This window comes from Colias philodice, chromosome 3 (assembly GCF_061535455.1).
Source record: "Colias philodice isolate Cphi_HAF_F1 chromosome 3, ilColPhil1 Martin Lab GWU primary, whole genome shotgun sequence".
NCBI classification, from domain to species: domain Eukaryota; kingdom Metazoa; phylum Arthropoda; class Insecta; order Lepidoptera; family Pieridae; genus Colias; species Colias philodice.
In genome coordinates, this window is record NC_143088.1 from 5566490 (window position 1) to 5593343 (window position 26854).

At 34.1% G+C, this 26854-nt stretch overlaps 1 protein-coding gene across 2 annotated transcripts in view; it reads left to right on the forward strand.

Moving 5' to 3' along the window:
• GABA-B-R1 (gamma-aminobutyric acid type B receptor subunit 1) overlaps nt 1-26854 on the forward strand; it is a 97955-nt gene that overhangs the window by 46277 nt on the left and 24824 nt on the right. The window contains exons 2-6 of one of the 2 annotated variants that reach the window (XM_089714311.1): nt 12692-13312; nt 14191-14325; nt 15436-15606; nt 17780-17996; nt 26570-26738. In XM_089714311.1, the coding sequence (XP_089570437.1) occupies nt 12707-13312; nt 14191-14325; nt 15436-15606; nt 17780-17996; nt 26570-26738 (1298 nt within the window). In that variant the 5' untranslated portion in view covers nt 12692-12706. Of the gene's footprint in view, nt 1-12613; nt 13313-14190; nt 14326-15435; nt 15607-17779; nt 17997-26569; nt 26739-26854 lie in introns of those variants that run through there. The other variant, XM_089714310.1, reaches the window with a different exon arrangement.

Consider the following 26854-nt stretch of genomic DNA (forward strand, 5'->3'; position numbering starts at 1 on the left):
TAATTCACATAGGTAAACCAACATTACCTTATCTTACCCACCCGCCTTGTTAATATAGAATTCGAGACAGTTCTCCAGAGTTAAATGGGTACAATCAAACTTCTAAAGGCAGGTGACTCTCACAGTGATGGGTCTTTTGAAACAGCATTTGTAATTCATGCTTAAGTAAGTAATGCTTATTACATCGCAACCTAGCCTTCGTGCCTCTTTTGTACCCTGGAGTGATGCAAAATCTAACTTTAACTATCTTATATTAAGGTATTTTAATCCATGGAGAAACATGATCCTTACAACCCTTAATTAGGGCGTATTAAGTGGCCGTAATTTATTTCATGTAATATTCACGTACAAAACGAAGCGTTAATGAAATAAATAGTTATAGAGGGTATTCCGCTTGCTTTTAGTGAATATTACTAGCCGGAATAGGCAAACTTTGTAATAAAATATCAAAGAGATTCGCGTAAACAACTTTCATGCTTTGTAAAATCTCAAATATAGAGTCGAGTAAAAATATGTTGACATAGTATTTCGGAATATAATCCAAGAACGTATCTCATTTTCGCTCGTTTGTTTTGGCTTTGCTCTTATGTGTTTTATACATTCGGGAACAAATATATTGGTATAATTCTTAAAACAAAGACAAAATAAGACAAATGTAGGTATGTTAAATATTAGAGCAAAGCTGTCATTTATTGTCCAAATAGAACTTTTATATATTGTCATATATAGTCAACTTTTTAATTTGCTCAAATCTGGGACAGAATAATATAAGCAACGAAGCAGTCGGGGAATAATTAAAGCAAGTTGATAAAATATTCGTGCATATCCAACGTTTATATATCAGCCGTTAAATTAAACTTTATAAATAAAGTAAGGCTGAAGCAGCCACAGGGTAATTCTAATAAAATACAAGGCTCAAGTTTAGTGTTAAAGAACTCATCGTTTAGTAAGTTCTCTTAGTAGAGGATAAGTCTCACGTTGAACAAAGTTGTTACAGTAGATATGTATGTCTAAAGAACTTAGTTGGTGCAACATAATTAAATTATGTGCTGAATACACGCTACTCATAGACTAAACACGGGTACATAAAGCTAAGACAAAACTGTTGCACAACAACTTTTTAACTTGCCTTTGTCGTGGATACTGTGTTTTAGTTCAACGGAAGACTGATTTATCCGGCTATGGGTACCTATAAAGTTTTGAAACGTAAAAACTGGAGTTGTCAATTTATTTTATCTTTTTGTTTACTGCGCATTTTAGTTACACCGATGGACTATTTCTTGATTTAGGGTACATACATAACCTGCATGATTACGATATTGAGCCGAACCGACCCATGAAGATAAGAAATTTATCAGCAATAGGTTATTAAGTTTGTATTAAGATATTAAACACTTGACCGTAATTTGAAGCTTACTTCATTGAGAAGGTACCTAGCTTTTTCCGCCTATTTTGCCCTCTCTTTCCGTTGTATATATGCTATCTCTCTCGCACACCTCTCCACCAGGTGGCGGGGCGCACGATAATGTGCGGGCGCTGGATGTTTTTTTTCATTGGCGTCTAGCTTCCGCCGCGAGAAGGTTGTCTACAAGACTACAACCTTGGTGCTATTAAGTATTGCTTAAAGCAAGTGCTAAAAGTGTTAAAAAGTGTATCCCGTCGGATCGGTACAGTGAGTTATTTTTACATCTATTCTAATAATATTTTACTTAAAAATGAGTAAAAATCTTTAAAGTCAACGGTATAATCGTTGGACTTTATTTAAAATGCTGAGGTTTTTAATGAATCCTTCAGCAATAGTTTATTTTTCAATATGCTTAAATACTTAATAGCATGAAAAAAGATATTTAAAATTAACGATACAACCGTTACATTTTACTTGAAATAGTAACTTTTCTTTTGAAATATTTCATTATGCAATATGTACTAATTAATATTTGAATTTTTAAAACTGTGAGTAAAGCTATTTTAACGGTGTTACCGTTCGGCTTTACTCGAATCGTTAATATTACTTTTGTGATTATTTGATATTACTAGATATATCAAATACCCTCTCTTGTATATAGATATTTTTAATTATTTATTTCATTTTTAATAATGTGTTTTTATTACAAGGTTACAAGTGAATTTTTCTTGGAAAAATTACAATTAATACCTACTTAGTATGGATATGAGCCAACTCAAAGCTTTACAGGCATACAATCCATTGCTACGACTTTATTACATTGTCGTTATCGCTAGGAACGGTTCGGAATTCCTATAATAGTTTATTACTAAAAATTATCGAACGAGATGAGTCAGCTCCAAGAAGTCACGACATGTCAGAACATGTTGTGATATTATTTTATAAATCGTACGGGAGTTACAGCTCAACTGAATAATGATGGAATTCGCTCATGTATAGTAGATACGTACCATGAATGTACCACACATTCAAAACTATCCGTAGTCTATACGTGTCCTTTTATGAGTATTATTCTGATCCGTTTTTATGTGAAAATATACATATTACACACGGCTAATTTGATTGAAAATTACGTTTCCTATGTTTCAAATGATGCAACTTTTTTGTTTAAACGAGTAAGTACCAAAATTTTACAATTAAATTCTTTGGTTTACTGAACTTGTGCTGAAAGGGTTATCGTATAATAATTATCGAGATACCTTAATATAAATTAGATTTAGATACATTTATTTCAAAGGATTTACAATTCACTTCTAACTTTTTAGAATAATATTATAAACTTGTACACCTTGACAAAAAGTAAAAAATTGCGGGTGAGTGGAGATTATTTTGTTCAATTAAATATAACGTCCTACGACGGTATGGTTGCGTTCGTAAGGAATGTTAACGGATATAAAGCAACTAAATGTTACATCGATTGCATGAACAAAAATAAAAATGAATCGAAGTTCATTTTAAAATTTAGTGAATTGATTTGAATTATGAATTTATTAAATAGTTAGTTCTTTTTTATATAAACATAATAATTAATTACCATTGTCAAATCAATTCTTATTAATTCATCCTGGACAGTTGTCGCTAACATTGGAAAATAAGTTAAAGGACCTTGTTAATTGCTATATTATTTAAATGATTATTTACTGCTAATTTTATATTAGCACTAAGGTGTATTCTTGCTCGAAGCAGAATACATAAATGTGGCCACTACTCCTCGCAGGGGTTAGCCAGGTCAAATCCACCCTCGCAGGGTGTCTCTTAAGCATTTTTTGGCAGGCCTTACTTATTTCTAGTTACAAACATCCCTCGCGCAGCTGTCGCTCGCAGGGAAATGGTGCAAATATATATCGGCCCTCGCGGGGCTTTGATTACAACCGTCCCTCACGGAAAAGATGGTGCAAATATATATCAGCCCTCGCGGGGCTTTGATTACAACCGTCCCTCACGGAGAAATGGTGCAAATATATATCAGCCCTCGCGGGGCTTTGACTACAACAGTACCTCACGGAGACATGGTGCAAATATATATCAGCCCTCGCGGGGCTTTGATGGCGATTGGTGCAAATATACAAAGGATTGATCATTAAAATGATCATAGATATTTGCTTTCGTCAACTAGGACCCACGAAAGAAGTTTTGGATATGACCGTATCGGATCTTCACTCTTCTAAGGTAGGTAGAAAAAGGTTTTGAAATCTTCTTCACAGTGGGCAGTATAGTAATATGACCTAATAAATACAATAAAGGTTAGAGACGTCAAATAATGGGCGCATGAAATTGATACTTCGTATCCTAAAAGTTTACGCTTCAGGAATCAGGAAACCACCATTGGTTTACCAATTATGGAAATTGGAATTGAACAAATCGTATTTACCAATGTAAAGCCTATTCACAACAAAGGAAGGCGAGTCGGATCAAATATCATCTCGCAGATGATTTGTGGCGGTGGTTTCGAGGATTGTCACCAAGCCTTGTGTCAACGGTATGTGTGGTATCGTCATTCAATGGCACTAGCCGACCAATTTTCATATAAAAACATCGGAAGAGATTTTTTAATCGCAAAGCGATTGAATGTAACAAATGACGATTGATTCAAAATCAAATTTCAAATTTCAAACGATTGATTACGTATATTTGACCTCTCATAGGCCTATTTTAGTTGCCCGGTCTTGTAGGCAATTTATTTGACTCGTTTTTCAACCCATTTGACCTCATTATTGCACCCATGAGATTTTTCTTCAGGGCTCAAACAATAAATCGCTGAGGGATTAGGATAATCGTTTGTTAGACAAGTTTCTTGTCATCCCACCAGGATTATTATATTGTATAATAAAGTTATATACAACTATTTACGTAAAACGTTTAAGTACTCAACGAATACTGAGAATACTGACTGTTGAGTTACATAGGATAGAGGATAAATAACGGAAAGTCAATCTATCCAAACAAAAGCCTCTTATTATTAGATATTACTTGGAACCCCTACCCTAACGAGAAAGCTCTGCCAAATGACTGTTCATTTCTTTGCTTTGAGGGGGGGGGGGCAATAAATGAAATGCAGTAGGTACAGACTATACGGCTTTTAAAATATAAGTCTGGTAAGCGAACTAAACTTTGCTAGTTTAGTTCTTGCTATATCGCTGTCCGTGGCTGCCTCGCGTGTTTACGGATGAATAAAGTAATGTCCTGTCTTCGCATCCACAGCTAACTGTCCTATACTGTCATAATCTTAACACAGATTCATTGGACATAGCTCCCCACGAGCTCTGTTCTTCATTTTTGCACTCGCACAACTGTGGACAACACGAGAGCAATGCCTGCATTGGTAGCAGTTACAATCAAGGGCTAGCAAGGTAGGCTAGCCATATTACGGATGTTGGAACAACCGACTATATTTAGGGCAATTTTCTTTGTCCAGTGTAACGTTTAGACTGTCGTAGCATTCCTACGGAACAAAGATGGGATCAGATCTGCATCCTTAATGAAGTTAATCGAAAGGAGATACTTTCAGACGACGATAGTACTCAAAATCCACCATATTCCAGAGCATAATAATGCATAGTTAAGCTTATAATCTCTCTTGCCATTATCCTGCAGCAGAATTCCTTGGCGATAATTTGTTCTCGTAATGCTGGGGCCACACTAACGTCTAACGTCTAATGCCCTTTATCGCGATAATTATTCCGATAATTTTTAAGGCGTTAACTGGGTGGCTACACTTGAACGGTCAACGTGAATGCCGATTGTTGGCGATAAAAACGGCGTTAATTTTACTAAAATTCTAGCAAGATGGACGTAGTGTGACCGCTTCATTGCGTTAATTCTCGCGATAAAGCTATCGCCTCGCCAAACGGCAATGTTAATGCCGTTGTTAAATCATACTGGCTACACCTAAAGTTAACGTCCATTATCGCGTTAATTAATGGCATTTCCCGTTAGTGTGGCCCCAGCATTAGAACGAGCGAGGTTGTTACGATAATATGAGAAATCCTGTCAGTTAGAGACCTGAACGATGCGATAGAGTACCGCTATTTCAGTAGTAGTAGCACCTAGAAGGGTGAAGGTATTCTGGAAAGCGGAACTGAAGGCCCGGTCAGCAGCACCAGCCACCTAATAGACAGTGTTCAGTGCTGCACCACTATAATCTGCAAAATGACTCTGACGGTATGAAAATGTGGAGTACATTTTCAAAATATCAAATGATATAGTTGGAATAAAAATCCTATTTGCCTCCGTCTACCCAAAAGACGTACGGAGTAGCTAGTAGTAGTTGGTTGAATTATAATAAGTATAGTTAAAATCCTTTATTACTGACTGGATAAATTTGGCTCTTTTCCTATCTGACGTTCATATAGCTGTTGACTGCCTAGTGTTATGCACAAACACTATTATAAATAAGTCACGTTATGTAGTCCCGAGACTTTCGGTATATAAGTTCTGATGTAAATCATAATTATATCTTAAAATTGAATTGATTAAAAGTAACGTACTTAGCTGTAGTAATTGCAGTTTTGGGACACAGATAAGCTCTTTATCATTTTAGTCTCTTGGGTTCAGTATATTTGTTTCCAGTACAGAGTTTATGACCTATCAGTTTTAAATAAATAATTCATGCATTGTACTGAAAGTACCAGCCATGTTTAGATTATGATTGCGACGTTGGCTCTAAACATTAAAAGATACCGCACGGTTTAGTTGGATGTTAAAAATCTGTTTTATAATTTAAACCATTTACCTGTTTTGTTATTTTAATGCCTTATTCAAGGGGTGACCTTTTAAATTTACTTCTGACCCCAAAAGTAAGGACCAAGGTCTCTTCTTGTCCGCTTGTAGCAGGTTGGGTTAAAACTGTGTGAGTTGAGACATTTGGTAATTCTATGTTAAGATGATTCAATGATGCTTCTGCAGAGTTCTAATTGAATAAATAAAGGTTTGAGTTTGAGGTATTTTTGCCTCGTCGGGATCAGCTGTTGCTTCATTTTGTAAGTAACATCTAAATGCGTAATTGAAAGTCGTTACTGGCGCTTTCGCAGATTTACGCTAAAGATAGTGGAAATTGTAGTAACTTTAACTTTTCAAAAAGGTTAACTAAGGTACGCTTGAACCAATCTCATAAGTTCTAATACTTTTAATCATTATGATTAACTTTTTGGTTCTTATTTGATTAACTTTTCATCTGGGATTGTTAATATATTATATAAAATAAAAATTTGTGTGATTTATTAGTAGGTATACTATCTGCACACCTTACTCTTTCAAATAAAGAAATAAGTAATTACTTATGTATTCAAATTCACATTGGCGTCACATTGTACACCAGGTGGGTAACAAACAGGTCTCAATGAAGTAAGCTTCAAATTACGGTCAAGTGTTTAATAGCTGTGTTTTACCTGAAAATAAAACACATATTAAATACTTACCTATATTTGAAGCTTACACTTAACGTCCACCTGTTGTGGATTTCGACTCAATGAAAAAAAACATCCAGCGCCCGCACATTATCGTGCGCCCCGCCACCTGGTGGAGAGGTGTGCGAGAGAGATAGCATATATACAACGGAAAGAGAGGGCAAAATAGGCGGAAAAAGCTAGGTACCTTCTCAATGAAGTAAGCTTCAAATATAGGTAAGTATTTAATATGTGTTTTATTTTCAGGTAAAACACAGCTATTATATTCCGCAGAATTGATCTCGATACTCTTGAAGAAAATTCTATCTCAGCGATTTTATGCTAAGACAAAGTAAAGAGTGAGCTTTAACTTTGCAACCAATAATGCGACCTTTACCTAGATATAGTATAATTTCTTAGTAAAATACAATGATGACTTTTTTATTATCTTATTTCAGTAGAATTAAAATCAATAATAAAAGAGCGCGTGTGCCGAGCACACGTTTCAGAACTTGTTTCGCAAGATTCAAAGATAGGTACCAATATCGTCGCCTTACTGGAGTAAGGCAATACTGTAAATACCGTCATGTCATGGATGACGTGACGGTATTGCCATGACGAGACCTTAAAATTTTACTCTCAACGCGCCTAACGCCGTTTCACTTAAATAAATGCAGATTTAATATTTGGAGTGATATTCGAGGTCACTATTTGGGTAGCTTAGCAATATATTATTAACAAATCGTAGCAAGTATGTGTATTAACTCGAGGTATCCGAGTCGGTAACCGCAACACACTTTGGTTGGAAGTGTGATCCGCGGTTAGATTTTAACCCAGAGGAGTTTGGATTAACTTCATTGCTAAGGTAATTTAGCTTACTGCATTTTTAATGATAATACTGGATTTCAGAAGACTTATATTAGGTAGGAAGTAATTTTAAACAAGATATGTTAAGATTAACATAGAAATATGTTGCTGTATATGTTATAACGATTTCATTACAAATCATTGTAAATTTAAAATTAGCCCATTTATTATTTATATAATTAATTAATCGTGAAAATTTATCAAATATCTAATTAGCCGATATAACTATATTTTATAAATAAGATAAATCTAATACGAAAGAACATTAGAATCGACGATGAATATCTGAAAAAAATATAGAAATGTAATATAGGTAACGCTTAATAATCACAAGCCACATGACCACTATAATATCGATAAAATTTTGTATTGAAATGAAAGCACTTAACTGAAGATACAATAAAAACAATTATACGAAACGTGACGTGGATAAAGGCGCGAAGAAAAGTGGGTCTTTTATGTGATTTCCTTGAAAATTGCCCTAATAGTCAGCCTGATTGCATTAGCATCGAGTCTCGAAGGAACTTTGAATAGCTCTGTATTAGTATAATATACTTTTTGCCAACTCATTTAATAGATTTATCGGGTGAATGCGTCTCTTTAATAGACGTATTGACACGGAACGATTTACTGTTATAGTAACGATGCCTTTGATTCTGACACATAATTGGTATTTACGTTGTGATTATTAATTGCAAATAGCGAATGAATATGCAAATACAATTTGTTTTTCCTATTCAATATACTTAGTATTTGTGCATAAATCTGTGTTTCTATTGAATTAATATGTCGGACTACAGTTATTCAGGTGAAATTTTGAGCATAAATTCACGCAATGACAAATATGAATTTATATACATTACAATAAATTGTATAAATAAACTTGTTAATTGTTTATTTATAACAAAAAACTTTTCTCATATGGATACATTATAAAAGCCTGACGTTTTATTATATTAGCAGGATATCCGACGTCTCCATTGTATAAAAGTGAACTGTCACTTAGACTGATGATACTCATTACTTTATTTTCTATTTTTAGAAGATTGATGTAGAAAAAGCAATAGCAATAATGAAGAGACGGGAAGATCGCCTAACGATCACTATTTATCACTAAGTACCTTATATTTTATCACAGAAAATTGCTATCTAACGACGATCTGAAATATTGGAAGAAATAACAAGGTTGTGTGAAATTAGAAAAAGATTAATGAGATCAATAATAATAATGAACTAAGATACAATAAGTAAGTTGTATTAGGATTTATTGGAATAAACGAGCTCAATACCTTGTTTTGTAAACTGTCGACGTTTAATTAAAATCAAAGCTCTACACTAAAGTTACTCGGAATATAAATGGAATCCCCTACTAAGTTATATGAAATCAACAAGTAGATCACAAACTCTTATCCAAATAATTATCGAAGGAGCTGCTTAACCTGACTGAAATCCCTACCCGCCCTACATCGCGTTTAGCACAATTCCTAGTTAGTAGTTGCTACGGGATCCTCTACGGCGTAGACTTGTTGATAAGCTACAAGTTTATCCGTAGATAGGTGATACCGTACCGTCTGTGAACAGAATGTATATAGCAAGAATAAAAAAAATATCCTACAATATGTTACCTTTTTTATTTCAAGTGGGGAAACAATATTTAATCTAAAATAACCTAATGATATAATTAACATTGTAGCTTAATTTAATACACATATAACTTGGCAATTAAAAGTTTGCTGGAGCTAAAATTGAGTTAATGTAAGTGGAAATTACGAGAACACTCGCGAAAACTTCTTAATGGCACATTATTTCATCCCTTTCGCGGCAATGACGCGGTCTACAACTTCCTTAGAAAGGAAGTCATAAATCAAAATGGCTGGGGATGAACTTAAACGAAACGGTTGAGTAACTAATATAAAATGACACATCGCACGATTAAACCCTCCATATTGATTGATAACTTTATTAAGAACACAGACCCTCGATTGCAAGCTACGGCCTCGTTATAATGCAAAATTAAAAAAATCTCATTTACATAAATCAACATCTTTCTTTTGAGATAATACCTCTTCATTGAAGCGTGAAAATCATCTAATGGAAACAATTTTTTATCTATTACCGAAGTGAAATAAAATCAAACGAGTAAAGTAGCCTTCATTTTAAGAATTATTCTTTAATAAATTCAATACGTATTCTAAATCTAATTTTAGCAATATTTAACAGAATTGATGATATGTTAGTAGTAGACATTTACTTTGTTTTAAACTTTTATCGAGAGATACATCTCATGATATTTTATTGAAATAGCCTGCTTTGTGAAGTAGGTGCAAAGTAGGTTGAATTATCATCAGCAGCACGAATATTTTCCGGCATGTCACGAGGCCGGGAATCCTAATCTCCTGGGCTCTGCCCCACGCCCCAAGTCACTAACGTAACACACGTTTACGACAAACATCTATGTCACACCGTTCCGAACGCTTTAAAATTTATTCTGAATGCCGAACCCAGCTATTTGCATACCAAATTTTATCAAAATGTAGCACCGTCGTTGTGACCAAAGATATCAAACTTCCACAAATATGTTAAAAGACTTTTAATTGAATGGGTATTACATAGATAAGGCTCTTCAAAAATAATTTTAACTGAAGATAACAAGGAATATTGCTAAAGTTACACAATAATTTTGAATTGAAAGCTAAAATGGAACTGAAACTTGGTGACGATAGATTTTATCGATGAATGCTAATGATTGTTCACTCAAACAATAGACGGACTTAAGCATACGGCTTAAATGTTCAGCTTAGCTTGCTATTCTAAAGTGCAGCTTCAATATAAATCCTAATACTTTCTATATTGGAAAAGTATTTTCATCGTCGCTTCTCTATTTTAAAACATATGACGTCTGATCTAGTTATTAAAGGTAACCAAAATAGCAAGATATTTAAAGGCATCTGCATTAAACCGTTCCGCTAAATATGTAGTGAGCTGATAAATTTAAGTTATTTTGAAGTTTCTTAATTGATGGCATATATACATATGATGGATGATGATAGAAGGTACATGCATAATCTATATACAGTAGTATACAGGGTGTAATCGTTAAATGTGCACAAGCGATTATTCCGTAACTATTGCAGATATCAAAAAACTTTAAACTGATATCGAAAGTACTTAACCTAATGAGTAAAATGGCCATAATAAATTTTTAAAAATAAAACGAGAAATAACCAAAAATGTTACATTAAACGCTCCCATACAATTTATTTCCCATACATTTTGTATTCATAGTAGATTTTCGAAGTGACGTCCTTATTGTGCAATACAATGACGAGGTCTATTTACAGTTTCTAAATGAACTTCCCTCCAAATTTGCGAAGTAATTAAAGCAGAAAACCAAAAAAACAAAAAAAAGCTAAAATCTTTCATATTAAATGTATAGGTTGATCCAAAAGTAATGATAATTGGGTATTTCCTGTGCACATAAAAATATAAAATAAATGTTTTATGCTTGCTCATGTAATCACTAAGTTATCACAAAAAAATTATATCTACAGGCCACGTTTCCAAGTATTAACATTAATTTTAATGTGAACAGTGCGAGCCAGAATGTTTCCCGACGAAAAGAAGAAACAACGATTCGACATTTAGAGGGTGAATTTCTAAATTTTTAATGAGATCAGGATAATTTTTTGTCACGATTTGTGACCATGGGCGTTACCTGGGTTCACCATGTTTATGCTGAAACCAAGAAACAATCAATGGCCTGGATGCGAGCTTCCAAAGTGACGGTGAAGATTTTCAAAGTGAAAATTAGTGGGATAGATTAATGCCGTAGTTTTTTGGGACGCTGAAGAAATGTGGAATATTTTAAGAAGGTAGCCACTACTACACAGGGCTCTTACTACACAGACCAAATTAAAAGATTGCGGGTAGGTTAGTAAGAAAAAGAGACATGGCAAACTTCGGTCTTGAATGTTGGTTCACCAAGACAACGCACCAGATCACAAAGCGTCAGTTGCGATGGCTGCCAATCAAAAATCGGCATTGAAAATGCTTGAACACCCACCCTGTTTGTAAGATCTAGCTCCTAGTTAATTCTATCTCTTACCTCGGCACAAGAAACACCGTCGATACAAGAAATTTTAAGACGACAGCGAAGTGATGGCCGATTTTGAGGGGTTTTTGTAGATGAAGTCAAAGTTTTTTTTTTCTAAGTTAAGGAAAAAAAATATCGAAGTATATTATCTAGTTAGAAGACTATCTAGAGAAATACATAATTATTTTAACTGTAATGACCTTGTTTAATATTGATTATCATTACTTTTGGATCAACCCATGTACATGGGATATTCATATCTCATACTAAATGTATGGGAGGGTTTAAAGTTAATTTTTTAGATATTTCTCGTATTATTTTTAAAAATTTATTATGGCCATTTTACTCATTAGGTTAAGTACTTTCGACATCAGTTTAAAGTTTTTTGATATCTGTAATAGTTACGGAATAATCGCCTGTGCACACTTAACGATTACACCCTGTATACTGTGTATGTTCCCACCTGCCAGACGTCCGATGACTGCTCACATTTTTTAAAAGATAAATGTAGATCAAGAGAGCATTTTTTTCACGGTTTGCTTTTTAAATAAAATTATATTTATTTTGAAGGCACTTTTATGTCCTATTGAGTTAATAGTTTCGATATATTGAACACACTTGAACTTCGATTATAGCAGGTAATTTAACTTTCAGAAATATTCCCAATATAAAATAAAATATTCATACTGAAACTAACTAGAAATACGAGTAAGGTTCTCAGAAAATGCTTAGTTCGACCGTAACGAAAATTCGTGTTGCTAATATAGGTACATATTTTGATATGACCTAAACAAAATTTCGTCAGTCAGCGATTCAGAATTGAGCCCAAGTTTTTGTTACAAGGTCAGTATAATATGTTAACAGGAGCTTCTTTTGTTACAGGACAGAGGATGGAAAATGAGAAAGGCGAACAATGACAGCATGTCCCCGCCGCGAGCGATGACCCCGGCCGCCGGGGGTCGCGAGCCGCCGGCGGGGCCCATGCGGCACCACGCGCCTCTAAACCCGCCCTCGACACTATATTTCATAAAAAAATCCACGCTTATTAGGCTATACCTATATTCACTATGTGCAATATCATATTTACGAAACGTCTCTCTACCGCGGATACGCGTGAACTTTAATTTTCCAAAGCGTCCGCTAGTTAAGTTAAAAGCGGCTGTGAATGTTAAATTACGAACTAGTATGTTATATTCCGATTTTAGATGGTTAGTGAAAGCGTTAGAGCAATTATTCGTTGTTGCCAAGTGTGTTGTGTGCGTGGCACGTCGTAGGGCCCGTGGGTGGGTCGTACTGGTACTTTTATTGCAATACTGCTCGTTTTCGGAAGGAAAGCGAGACGATGACCTACACATAGGTGGAATCTTTCCTATGGAAGGGGAAGGGGGCTGGCAAGGCGGACAAGCCTGCAAACCGGCAGCAGAATTAGCGTTGGCAGATGTCAACGCGAGATCTGATTTATTATCTGGATTCAAACTGCTTCTACACAGCAATGATAGTAAGGTGAGTCAACTTAATATTTAATTTTAATTATATAAAAATATAATTAAACACATATGATTACATACATATTTAAGCGGCTCTACACATGAAAATTTCGTTTGATAATCCCGCCGCAGAACATAAATCCGAGGTTTGTAACCAGCCCCAGCGTAAATTAAAAACCAAAGATAAAACACAGATTTTTTTCTTATTTAAAAGTACGTTACGGCTAATACTAAAAGCTGGCCTCGCGGCCCAAATCCCAATTACACTTTCAATCAACGAAATGCTCATCACCTTGTCGCTTCACTCGAGTGCTAAACCTGATCCATTAGGTTTGATAATCCGACCGTACCTCGCAGTTGAAATCCCGGTAATTACTAAAAAGGTTGGAAATTTGAGCATTCAGGCCATCTATAAAAAATCTACATTCGCAGCTTTACGACATTAAAGTACGACTGAACCTGACGTTCGATTCAATTATTGAAAATTTATGATCGGCTCACGAAAGAAATTTTATTGGATAGAATTTCCAAATCGACTAAAAATGATTTCCGTTGATATCAGTTCAAGAGTAAAACGATATTTGCATTCTGCATCCCGGGTTACGTTTGCCATCGATTCTTTGGAAACTTTCTATTGATCTGAATTGATTTCAACTTTCACGAACTAACAATTAAACTTGGTAATTAAGATGTCTTTTCTTTCATTCTATGAAATAGGGTGGAAGCTTTTTCGGCTTTGATAACCATAATAATTAAATCAAACTCAGTTATTAAGATGCCACTTATTTCATTGTAAGATATAGATTATAGATGCTGACCAGTAGGTTTTTCTGTGTTTATAATCCTACTTATTTCAGATAATTGTAGATATAAAATATGTAATCTTTCCCACAGTGTGAGCCGGGTCTCGGAGCAAGTGTGATGTACAATTTGCTGTACAACCCACCACAAAAGCTTTTGCTGCTGGCCGGCTGTTCTACTGTGTGCACGACTGTAGCCGAAGCTGCTAAGATGTGGAACCTTATGGTGGTGGGTATTCAAACTATTAGTCTTGTTTGTAAAGTTTTGTTGATAATCTTCTCGTGATTTAAATGACAATAAAATGGCATCGTGTATAATTCAATATAATATCATCATCAAACTTTAAATACGATTAATTATTGAATATTCGTGTTTACAAGGGGTGTAGACTTTAGATAAATTTTACCCATATTTCGTATTTAACTTCAATCGATTTTAGCAAACCAACAAATTTAATTAATTGTCGATGCTAGAAGTGCCCACTTTATATAATAACACGTTGTTATTGTAAAGGAAATACGTTTCCCGAATATTAAACTCAAACAGAAGCTCAGAGCCGAATTTTAGTTGGATACGTTGTTTGAATAACAATTAATTCTTCGTACCACAATTTTACTTGACGCTGTAAGTCTATATCATTTATTCGATTTCTATAAGATTGATAAGCTTTATTTGATTTTGAATTTGAATCATTACTGTGATTATGGTTGTAAAAATGTCTAGATGCAAGCTTTTAATAAATTTGGGTAATTTTCTAAAATTAAATTTATACATTATGAATAGAAAATTTAGATTAAATTTAGCCATGTTTACAACTAAGATTATATTTATTACACGCGAATAAATATACATTTGTAGTTGTTCTTAGCTTAATTAATTCATATTACATCTACGTATCTGCGTTATTTACATATTTAATAAAACGATTTAATTTCGTATATCATACTCCAAAAGGATACCAGGCTCTATACTCTTGTTTACGACCTCTGTGGATTCATATATCCATTTAGAGCTTATTTTTACTAATACACATAGCCATTTGTCTTATATTATTTAACAAACGAGCTACACACGCGACTAATTTGTGAATAACTAAAACTACTAACTATTCCAATCAAAATCTAATATGAATGTTAGTATAGTAAATTATGAATAATTATAATGTTGTTTGTCAAACGCGTAATTATTTTCGAGGTCGTCAAATACATTCATTTTCATTATTAATAACTAGCTTTAGGGTTTAGTTAAGTGTTCTGACGTATTTTCAATTATTATTATTGACTGTATTTAAACATATTCATGGATTATCAAAGTTAATTTATCACGATTGTGCCATAGTTATGTTACGGGGCGTCATCGCCGGCGCTATCGGATCGGGCGCGATTTCCGACGCTGTTCCGGACTCATCCATCCGCTACGGTACACAATCCAACGAGAATCAAACTAATGCAGAAGTTTGGATGGTCGCGCATTGCTATTTTACAACAGGCCGAGGAAGTATTTATATCAGTGAGTATATTTTAAAAGTCGTTTATTTTAAAATATCAACCCCAATTTCTATAATAATTTACTATTCTGGCAAACGTAAAAGCTTTAGATTTAGAGATAGTACCTACTTCTTACTTCTTCGCAACTACCATCGCATCGCACATACTTTATATTCCAATTTAATTTATACAATTGCTAACGTAAACGTATCTCCGAATACAGAAACAGTAAACAGAACTAAATTACGTCATACTTCCATACACTCGTATCTATCTTCTATCTTATTTTTCATTTCTATTGTTACATAATTTGTTCCACTCCATTTCACCGTTGACAGTAAAATACAATATCATACACAGGAGAAATAGTACGTCCTCAATAAAGATAAACTTATATCCGCGTGTGAGAAACATCGCGTCTTCCCTCGTCTTATCTTAACATTCCCATAGTTTCCGAACACCCAACCTGTAGATTGCACGATAATGATAACCAGGTGATTATATTGGTGAATGACAATGTGGGTGGTGTGCGTGACGCGTACGTTTCGATCGGAGCTTTGATATTTCAACATCGAGTGGGCCTGACACGCTAATACTCTGACTAGCAATCGACAAACAATATTTTTAAATGTCCTTCAACATTTCAACCATATTCGTTTCAGTCGAGTCGACTCCATAAAGTTATTTTTGGTTTATAGGCGTCGTGTCTTTGAAGCATAAATCGTAGATATCGACGATTAGAATACTGAAGTCTTACAGTTAAGATCGCTTTGCCAAGTCAGGTTGTAAATAATTCTATTTGGGTTGATTCAACTTGGAATATCTATATTTAAATATCAAACATAAAACCATTCCTTTACCACATAGCAGCACCCTTTAGGAAACGTTATTTTTAACATGAAAGGTCGTATTCGTAAATCGCATCGGAGGAATTGTGGTGGCCCTGATTTAGGTAATCCTTACAATAAAATGCAAAGGGTAAAAATTTAGTAGCACTTTCTGAATCCAATTTTCTCAGGTCGGGTCAAACTGATTCCACGGAAATTCAATATTTATTTAAATATCGTGAAATCGGTACATTAAGTGAAACATGAGCTTTATTATATTACTACTAGCCATGCTACTAGTGAGAAATTATTTAAAAAATTTAATGTCCAATTATAGACGAGTATTACAAAAAAGCCGTTGTGAGTTAACCAACGTGTTTACAAACTTAATATGTACTGAACTACTGACGTAAGTTAATTTTTCAAAAGTAATAAATGTAAATAATACATTTTAAATAACTAAAATACTTTCATTGTTATTTATTTCCTTGGTTGACAAACCATCCGTTTTCAAATGATTAAGTCAATATTTGGATGTTTTATTTATTTTCATTTTGATTTACGTTTATTCAGAATTCAATGAATAATGGAACACCCAGTGAGAATTTATTTAATAACAAAAATATTTTACCTGACATGTACACATTGAGTCGCTACTTTCAGATTTTGTTACGCTTACGTAAACATATTATATGAAAAGTTATGTAAATATTTCCTTCTGTTGGTGCTCTTTTATTCATATAATCGATAAATTTATGGTTAATGGCTAAAAATATGAATATCTTCCAATTAACAATACACAAGTACTTAATACAGCATTTTCATTGACACTGAATATGCTGAACATAAATTTATTTACATATGTAATTGAATCCAGAACCGCAAGCGATGAATGGGCGAATACATCCTTGTGTACTCGCGAATGCAACTAGCCGTCGGCTTTATGTGCTTCAGACTTCAATTTTCCAAGCTGACGTGGGTGAAAATCTATTTGCCGGTGGATGCACAGAAACTTTTTATAAGGTTAACGAGTGCTGGGTATACAGTATACTTACCCGCAATGAATGCGCTCAAGGCTTTCACGCGGGCTTCAATGTAATTAGAGCGCCTCCCGTTTTTTCTCCATAAGTGGTTTTGGAGCGTTTTTGCACACTCGCTTTGTTTACACGGTAACCGAAAAAAGCTGTTTAAAGTGTCAACATCTATTTAGGCCTGACCTTTAGCTTGGTTTATGTACACGTTAAAAGTTTGCTTACAGTTGTAAAGTGTAATGGCCTAATATTTTTATAACTTTCGAAGGTAAATTAGTTATGAATTCCCAAAGACAATAAAACATACCTAATTACATTATAATTTTATTTTTTTTAGACTGTAGAAGACCTAGAAGCGCATTGCAAGAAAACTGGCATAGAAATAGTAACACGACAGTCCTTTTTATCGGACCCGAGCGACGCGGTGCGCAACCTTCGCCGGCAGGACGCCCGGGTCATCGTGGGCCTGTTCTACGTGGTCGCGGCGAGGCGGGTGCTCTGCGAAGTTTACAAACACAAGCTCTATGGCAAATCTTACGTTTGGTTTTTTATTGGTGAGTGGATTTGGAGATATAAATAATAATTTTAATTATTATTACAGGAAATCGTAAAGTGAAAGTCTTACTAATAATACGTATAAGTAAGCACTAATGCATTTTATATAACATTCTCGTTACACATACCAAAAATAAAGACAAATAATACTATCCTCATATTTCTTATCTTATGAGCATTGACCTTTACAGTTACCCGACGTTAATGTCACAAACAACCTTTCAGATGTTGAATTTTAGCCAATTTACCTTGCGTAACCGTAATGAAAGCGATAACAATTTTAAATCTCGTAGCACAGCCGTGTAAATAACGAAAAAGCGGACCGATATTAAATCCGATTTGTTTGAACACGCACAAACGGTTCGGTTAATAACAAAACTGACACGAGATTACTTTTATTAACTTAACCGTAGTAAAACAAAGGATTATCAGATTCGAAATCGCACATCATTAAGAGCTGCGACGACGCCGCGATGGGGATTGGGGGAGCTTTATAAATTGTAAGTAATGTGGATTATGAGAGAAATGACGCGATAGCGCAATGCGCCCATTAGTCTTTTCCCACGCTATTACGTTTTAATATCGGTTAACGTATATTTCAAACGTTTATTTGAACAAATTTTTCAAATTCATTATACATTTCTCAAACTACAGTTTAACAATGGATATTTTTGTATTCTTTCCCGTACATTTGTACGGAGTAATAATAAACGACTGGGATATTTTATTTGGAAAAAGGACATTTTTTGTAGTTACCCTCGTTATAAATCATCATTACGCCACCGGACTACAAAAGTAGCATCGGAGCAAAACGCTTTTTAAATTAAATAATATTATACCCTTTTAAAATGGAACACTTTGTTGCTTTGGTAGACATAAAATTTTATTATGCCAATAATTAAAAAGGAAAATGCAGTAAAAGAATTGTTTAATTAAGTACAAGCAGTTACTTACAGACATTTTATTAAAATGGTAATTTCAATTCATAGTAGTGCTGCGATAAGGCTTTAACAAAGACATTTTTCAGACGGATCCCAGGAGATAATTCGAGATGACGCTAGAATAATGGATTTCAGAAAGTAACATTTATGACCTTTAAGGCTACATTTATTTCAGTTGTACCAATGAATAATATTCTTATTGCACTTGCCATATCATGTTAGGTATATTTAATTCGCAAAGAAAACTTCTCTGTCACAATGCGTTTGATATTGTATCCAATTTATTATTATTTAATTTGCGTAACATATTAAATTCTAAAATTTTTAATACGAGTAAAACATTGAAAGTAAACGAAGCTTAAATTTAAAGCTAATTAATTATATGTTCACCTAACTATGTACATAGCAACATGCCAGCTACAAAATGGAATAAAGAGAAAAAGACATTAGAAGAAGCGAAACATTGGACTCGACCTAGAATCACGTCTTCTAATGAAAGAGAAACAGTGACGTAATTTTAAGCAATCCACGTTTGTCTTAAATAATTCAGGAGCTACGTCGCGTTACGTTCGCAGCAGATGACGCCTGTTTTACCGTATTTTGTTTTATCTTCGACTTTGCAATCGTACATAAAATGGAACATCAATAAAACCAGATTTGTATATTCATGAATTGGTTAGGGAGCCAGGTGCAAATTTGGTTAACTATTTCCTCTCAAGAGATAATTCGTCAGACGCATGAGAGTATAGTATTATAAAGCCTCGTGAACGTCAGCTGGCGCTCGGTTGGGGGGGTGAGCGGTTGTAGCCTCCCACGCACATAGGAAAAAAAATACATTTCCTCTCAGCTAAAAATTTGTCAAATTGTAGCTAACCCAATATCTCAACGAAAAAAAATAGTCAGCTGGTTACAACATGGTGTATTATACGTCAGCTGGTGTCTCGAACATGAAAGTTAAATTTAAAGAAAAATTTATTTTCCGTTATTTCCTCTCAAACAAAAATTTACCTGATGATAGCTTATATGTAACTGTGGATAAATATATATGTCAGCTGGCTGTATCTTGGTGGAAAAACCGTCAGCTGATACGGGAGGCTACAACCGCTCTTCCCCCCAACCGAGCTCCAGCTGACGTTCACGAGGCTTCATAATACTATACTTTGATGCATTTTACTAATTACCGCTTGAGAGGAACTTGGTCATAAAATCTGCTGCAGGCTCCCGGACCAAATCTGATTCGAGCAGAACAATCGCGAGGGTTTCTGACATCGAGAATTGTCTTTTGTAGTAAATCATTTATGCGCGATTGTATCAAATTATTCTGAATACATTTCTTGATTGTAAAATTTGTATCAGGACAGAAATATGAGTGTTCTGTTTCCTTGGAATATTCTCTCTGCGAACTTTAATAACTTTAATGCAATGTAATACAAAGCGGTCTGTAAGTATGAAATAACATTGTTTTATATTGCAACATTAAAGAACAGATTACAAGAACTTTTTCTTTGCAGATAGCAGCTGATTTAGGAGATAATAAAGTGTTTTCTTATTGTCTTTTCATTTATTAAAAAAATCAAAAGCTTTTTGTAAAAATCTGCAACCATTAGCATATGGAAAGTGTATTCGCAATCAATTTCAATCCTCCCATTCATGGAACGTTGCGGTGAAGTGATTGAAATTAGTATCGGAACATACACAAAGATATCCTAGAACTTTCTGATAACAATCAAATGGTTGATTCTTTACATGAATCTATATTATTATGTCATACTTCAGTAGTAGTATAACCTCTTACTCTAATTATACCTAATTGGTTTAACTGCAGATCATCTTTGGTTCTCAAGAGATGAGATACTTAGAAGAAAAAATACCTACTGAATAATTTTAATAAAATAACTATATTGTTTTTTCTCGTTTCACTCTATTAAGGCATTTCTCGGTTCAAGCAATTCAGCAAAGGTTATTTTGGGTCGGAAAAATAAATATTTATCAACAACTATAGACATATATACAGCTGATGTCGACAAGAAAAAGTGATAACATTTCCCGCAGGCTGTGTTTGTTATCGAAATAAATAATGCATGGTTTCGAATCCTGGCTCATTGAGATTCATAATCTCGCGACGAACCGTTTGCCCGTTTGTGTCGACACAATAGGAATGGGTTGAGGAATATATTTGTCAGTGTTTTTTAAAAAGTTTTCTTCTACCTTTTTTCTGTGTCAGCTTAATATTACCCTAACGCGTCCTTTTGTAAATGAATGTTTGTTTAAGAAATTAGATATCAGAAACTGATTCATGTGTATATCTCTCAGAATACAGAACAAGTATATCTATCTATCTCGATTGTATTCGTATTAAAAGGGAAATATAATTTCCCTTTCTCTGTCGTGTCTTCAATTAAATCATCGTCAAATTGTAGAACAAAGCTGCACCAAAACCTATTAAATTTTTATAGCGTATTTAATATTTATTATCGTAACTCTGCTTATTGGGTGAATTTAATTGACGTATTTCAAGTGATATGAACTTCAATTCTCGTATTATCCATATCACTTCAATTTGACCATGTTCTTTATTAATAATACGTTCAATATACAATTATATTTACACGTGTCGACATATCATAACGCGCGCACTCCACCGTTAATGAAATTTGTGGAATTGTAAACTCATAACATATTCAGCTTATGTGCTAATAACATTGCCGTATTGCCACCTAAATATGTCACTTAATCAAATTAAGTAGCAAGCTTCGATATGAAATGTGGACTAGGGATTATTATTGAATTTGCTCCAATAGTTGTTCGAAAGTTAATCAATAATTTATATTTAATACTAGATAATAAATTTGCCGAAATATCTACTTACATCTACATACGCGTGATTCATACATTTCACACTTAAGTTATTTTAAAAAATATTTTTAATAAATACTTGAACCTAAAAAACGAACTTTTACCTTTCACTCATATCAACCTTTTATCAACATTACGCATAATATAACATACGCAAACATTTGCAGCATACCGCATGAAATATGAGTAATATAACATTATCTTACGTTCGTAGGTAATATTTGCTTTAAAACCTTCTGTCGCAGTAAATCGGTTTAATCAGCCAATAAATTATTATGTTCCGACAGGAAGGGGACAGGAAGTACGTGGATATTCATTTTATCAACTCGAATTCTTTTTCATTTAATACACTAAATTTGATAAAATGGCGTGATTTATAGCCATATAAATAAATTAGATTATCTTATATTAGAATAAACTTATTACATTAGACCTTTAAATAATTTTCTTTATGTTACCGGAAAGCAAGCGGTCAGGCGTGCGTGCGTCAAAAATGCCTCTAATTAAATATGACCCTTGAGTTATGTAGAGGTCCTTAATTAAAAATAACCCTTACAACCTTTGTCATAGATATGTATAAACATGTATTAAAATTTTCTACCTATACGCATTTACGGTAAGTTAACTGACTGCTCGGTAGGTCTCATGTTCATTTAAGATTGCAAATTACACTAGGACTATAGTGGATAAGAAACTAAAAAAAAATAATAGCGGCTAACCTAGTCCCTAACCTAATTTAAGGAGAAGATAGTGCTGGATTGTTCCCTGTGCCTCGGAAAGCAGGTACATAAGCTATCGGTCTTGCGCTTAATTTCCCCTCGATTGTGTCTTCTATAATATCTGCGGAAATGCATGTGAACATGTTTGAACTGCGGGAGAACATGTTTTGTATTCGCGCAGCATACTATTATATTATAGATTAGGCGTTATTGACTGATTTCCATTGAGATGAGTTGCCGCGCGTGGCCATAGTTCGGTCAGTGCATTCACGTCAGTCCGGAATTGGAACAAATTATCACATTATACATACACGATATTACAGAACTACATTAGCTTATCCCATCTGGTACTAAGAATAGAATGGATATGAGCCTTCGACTCGTGTACTAGTTATATCCATCGCATTATTAAAGATACTAATCGCAGCAGTATTATACGGCTGATGTGACCAAATTCTTACTAAAAGGAATTAGAATCCCTCTTAATGGCCTAAAAACGTTTTAATTTTATAGAAAGGAAATGTATGTGCATTCAACTTCATCAATGATTTTCAAACATTCAGACAATTTGTATTCGACCTCTCACTTTAAATAATTTATTGGTAGGTACTAAGTATATACCGCAATATCCCATTTTCATCGTTATTCAATCAAATAACCAACTCACAAAGGCCCATTTTCCTTGATTGCTCGAATACATAATTACTTATTGTATCTTCTATCTACGCGCCGCTACGATCGCAATAATATCAGTTGGAATATTGTTTTGTGCTATCTATTTGAATTTTAAATGTAAAAATTCCATTCCACGTTAATAACACCGACCTATTTGTATGACATAATGCCTAACCCTGAATAGATATTATTGACGGCAACTGTATGCGAAGGGGTGATTTGGCAGTCTGCCATCGCTTGTTGTGTCATTCCAAGATCGGCAGGTTATCAACGTCCGGTCGACCTTAATATAAGCAAAATTGTTCCTTATTTTCATAGCAACCTTTATTTCATATTCATAACTCACTTCAGAGGTAGTCTTCTTAACTTTTGGATAAATTTTACGAAGTAATCAACGCAGTAGAATCTTTAAGGTGAAAAAGGTTGTAATATTGAAAATAAAAACTCTCTTAAAAATTTTGTAATAATATATGAGAATATATTATGGTACTGGTTTTAAACACAACCGAGATTATAGAAGAACCTCTATGTAAAAAGTTGCTAAATTTAAAATAAACAATGGATAGCAACAAGGCTTCGCATAGGTTCATATTAATTCTAAACAAGAAAATCATGCATAGTATTACGGATTTTACACTGCTACTAATAATGATTAACACAAAAATAGAAGTGGAATCGGATTTGATGTTGATTCACTGCAGTTTACTATCGTACGTATCTACGTTTACATCTGTGAAATAGGTGGGGAGGGAAAATACTCGAGCTACCGAAGTACTGTTTTATTTCAGATCTAAACTCATTCTTACACATAAGCCGAGCAAATTGAATTTACTTGAATATAACATTGTTTCATTGTATAAAATTTTACCTCAGCGAAGTTGATAAAACACTTAATTAAGGTAACGTAGCGTCACTGATATTGCCTTCGGCTTTTCAGTATATTTTAGGTTGTGAATATTTTTCAAGAATTATTTTCATCTGAAATTCATATTATGAACCTAGGTTTTATAAAATTCGTTGAAAATACGGTTTTTTTTGTGATGAAAGATATGTTTTTAAAATTAGTTGAAACAATAATTGAAGTAATTATATAGTACTAGCAGTCCGCCCCGGCTTCGCCCGTGGTACATGTTTACGTTTTCTCTACATAAGAACCATCCTCGTACTTCAAGGTATATAATAAAAAAAGAATTATCGAAATCGGTTCAGCCGTTCTCGAGTTATGCGCTTACCAACACATTTTGCGATTCATTTTTATATATAAGAAGATTATTGTCAATACAATTGTGTTTGACGATTTATTAGTCGTAATTTTCGTTTCACTGTCTGCAAGGTTATCCACATATTTACAAGATAATGGTAGTACCTACCTAATACCAAATTACTAACAACAAATTTCATGATAACTATTAAACAGATATTCAACAAACCTTCTTTAATTTACTTAAAATATACTGAAATATTCATAGAAATCATTTTGTACATGGTTCGTTATTAGTAAAAGTAAAAAGCCTGTGGCCTCTCAAAACATCTAGCTACGCTTCCACGAGAATATACGATTATTATAATATAGTTGCCTGGGGGAAGAACATATATTTATTTGCCTCAAGCTTTGCTGACAACAAACAGTACAAAGGGAACGTAGATAAAGATTGCGTTTAATGTTAAGGAATACACGTAGATACAAAATAATAGAACATTTGTTTCATTATTGTGTACGTTTGTGCTACGTATCGATATGTGTTTCAGTCAGATACGACTCTTCTTCAGCTTTCTTGCTTAATTGTAGTCATGTTTAATAAATGTATAAAGATTAGATCTTTAATTAGCTACCTACTAGCAGTAGCCAATTCATTTTAGCCAGAACCGAGATCAAAGCAAAGGCATTTAAGACTGATCAAAATCAGCCGATATCACTGCCATTCGCGGAAATATTATGTCAAACGTCAAAGTCAGTGTCAATCATCCAACGATCTAGTTACGAGGTGAACTTGGTAAACGTCGAATCGATAGCCATTTCGTAGTAATTTCATTACGTGAGTATATCAAAGCTCTCTCTTGTTTTCGACGACAAAATTTAGGGTAGCTGTGGAGTTGCCAGACCGACGGTAATAATACTGCGGCGGGTCAAGTATACGTTTATGTGGAGTACGTACAAACACTCGTGGCGTCTGAACATTCCAGTAATTCATTCACGTTGTTTTCCTTTCGTTTCCTGCATTAGAATTGGATATTTCTATTCGGCGAGAGGCATTTCACTTTATATAAGTTCTGTGATAAAAGTGTTTTCCGTTATGAGGCTACCCTATTCATTCCGCCCCTGTGCTTGAAACGGGATTGAAGCAATCAAAGCAAACGATTGATATTTGGAATTTCATATTAAATAACATAATAGGAGTATGATTGAATAGTTTTGACAATCTGAATAGTTATATATTTGGTGGCAAAGTTCACTTTGTTCCGTATAAATACATATAAATAGTATTAATCAACTACTTACACACAATAATAAATCGAATGTTAATATATTAATCGGTTTTATCGCCTATTTCTGATTATGTTTTCATATAAATAAGCCCTACGATAAATTATAATACGTTAATATCTAATGACATTTGTATGTTAAAAAATGTAATATAACACATAAATGCTTGAAAAAGCTAACTAGTTTAACCCGCAAGTCACGATACTTACGTGTGTGTTTTCCCGTGTCCCCTTGCGGGGAATGGAGCAGATGCATTATATCTGTTTCACTAATCGATTTTCTTGACGGACAAATGTGTGATTAGCTTTATGTGACCTGCCACACCCACATATATTTTTGAAGTAAAACTTCTTTATCGGGGTTGTTCAAAAATTTAGTGTAACATTTTTGCGTTACGCCGTACGCGTGACATTTTTGCGTTACGCCGTACGCGTGACATTTTTGCGTTACGCCATACTCGTGTTGAAGTGAAACTTCTTTATCGGGGTTGGACAAAAATTTAGTGTAACATTTTTGCGTTACGCCGTATGCGTGACATTTTTGCGTTACGCCGTACGCGTGACATTTTTGCGTTACGCCATACTCGTGACATTTTTAAGGTCATAAAGAAGTTTCACTTCTTACGTGTGTACACGCATACATTTTTTTTTGTAAGTCGCCAACGGGAATGGAACCCAGGACAACTTAATTCTATGCGCACTTCACAGTTTACACATATAAGAAAATAAACACAATACCTATTCACATAAAATATAGTTCAATCTTCAAAATCTTGAAATTCACGAGAAGATTGATATTGTAAACGAAATTTAACACAACATCAGCTTTTATTACTTGCTGTAAGATGTCATTATGGCAATATAACGTTTATAATTAATATTAAATCTTTCATTAAGGTTGGTATGAAGATAATTGGTTCGAAACTAATTTGGAGCGGGAAGGTGTGGACTGCACGGCGGAACAGATGCGAGAGGCTGCTGAAGGTCACCTTACCACGGAGGCTTTGATGTGGAACCAAAACGCGAACCAGACCACTATCTCGGGAATGACTTCAGAAGACTTCAGGTATAATAGTTATTTTCATTATAGAGTGAGTATGGAAAATTTTAACGGATTGCTTTGGAATTAAAAGGAAATTAGATTTTTATCACAATATTATGTCACCGTCAATTTATTTATTA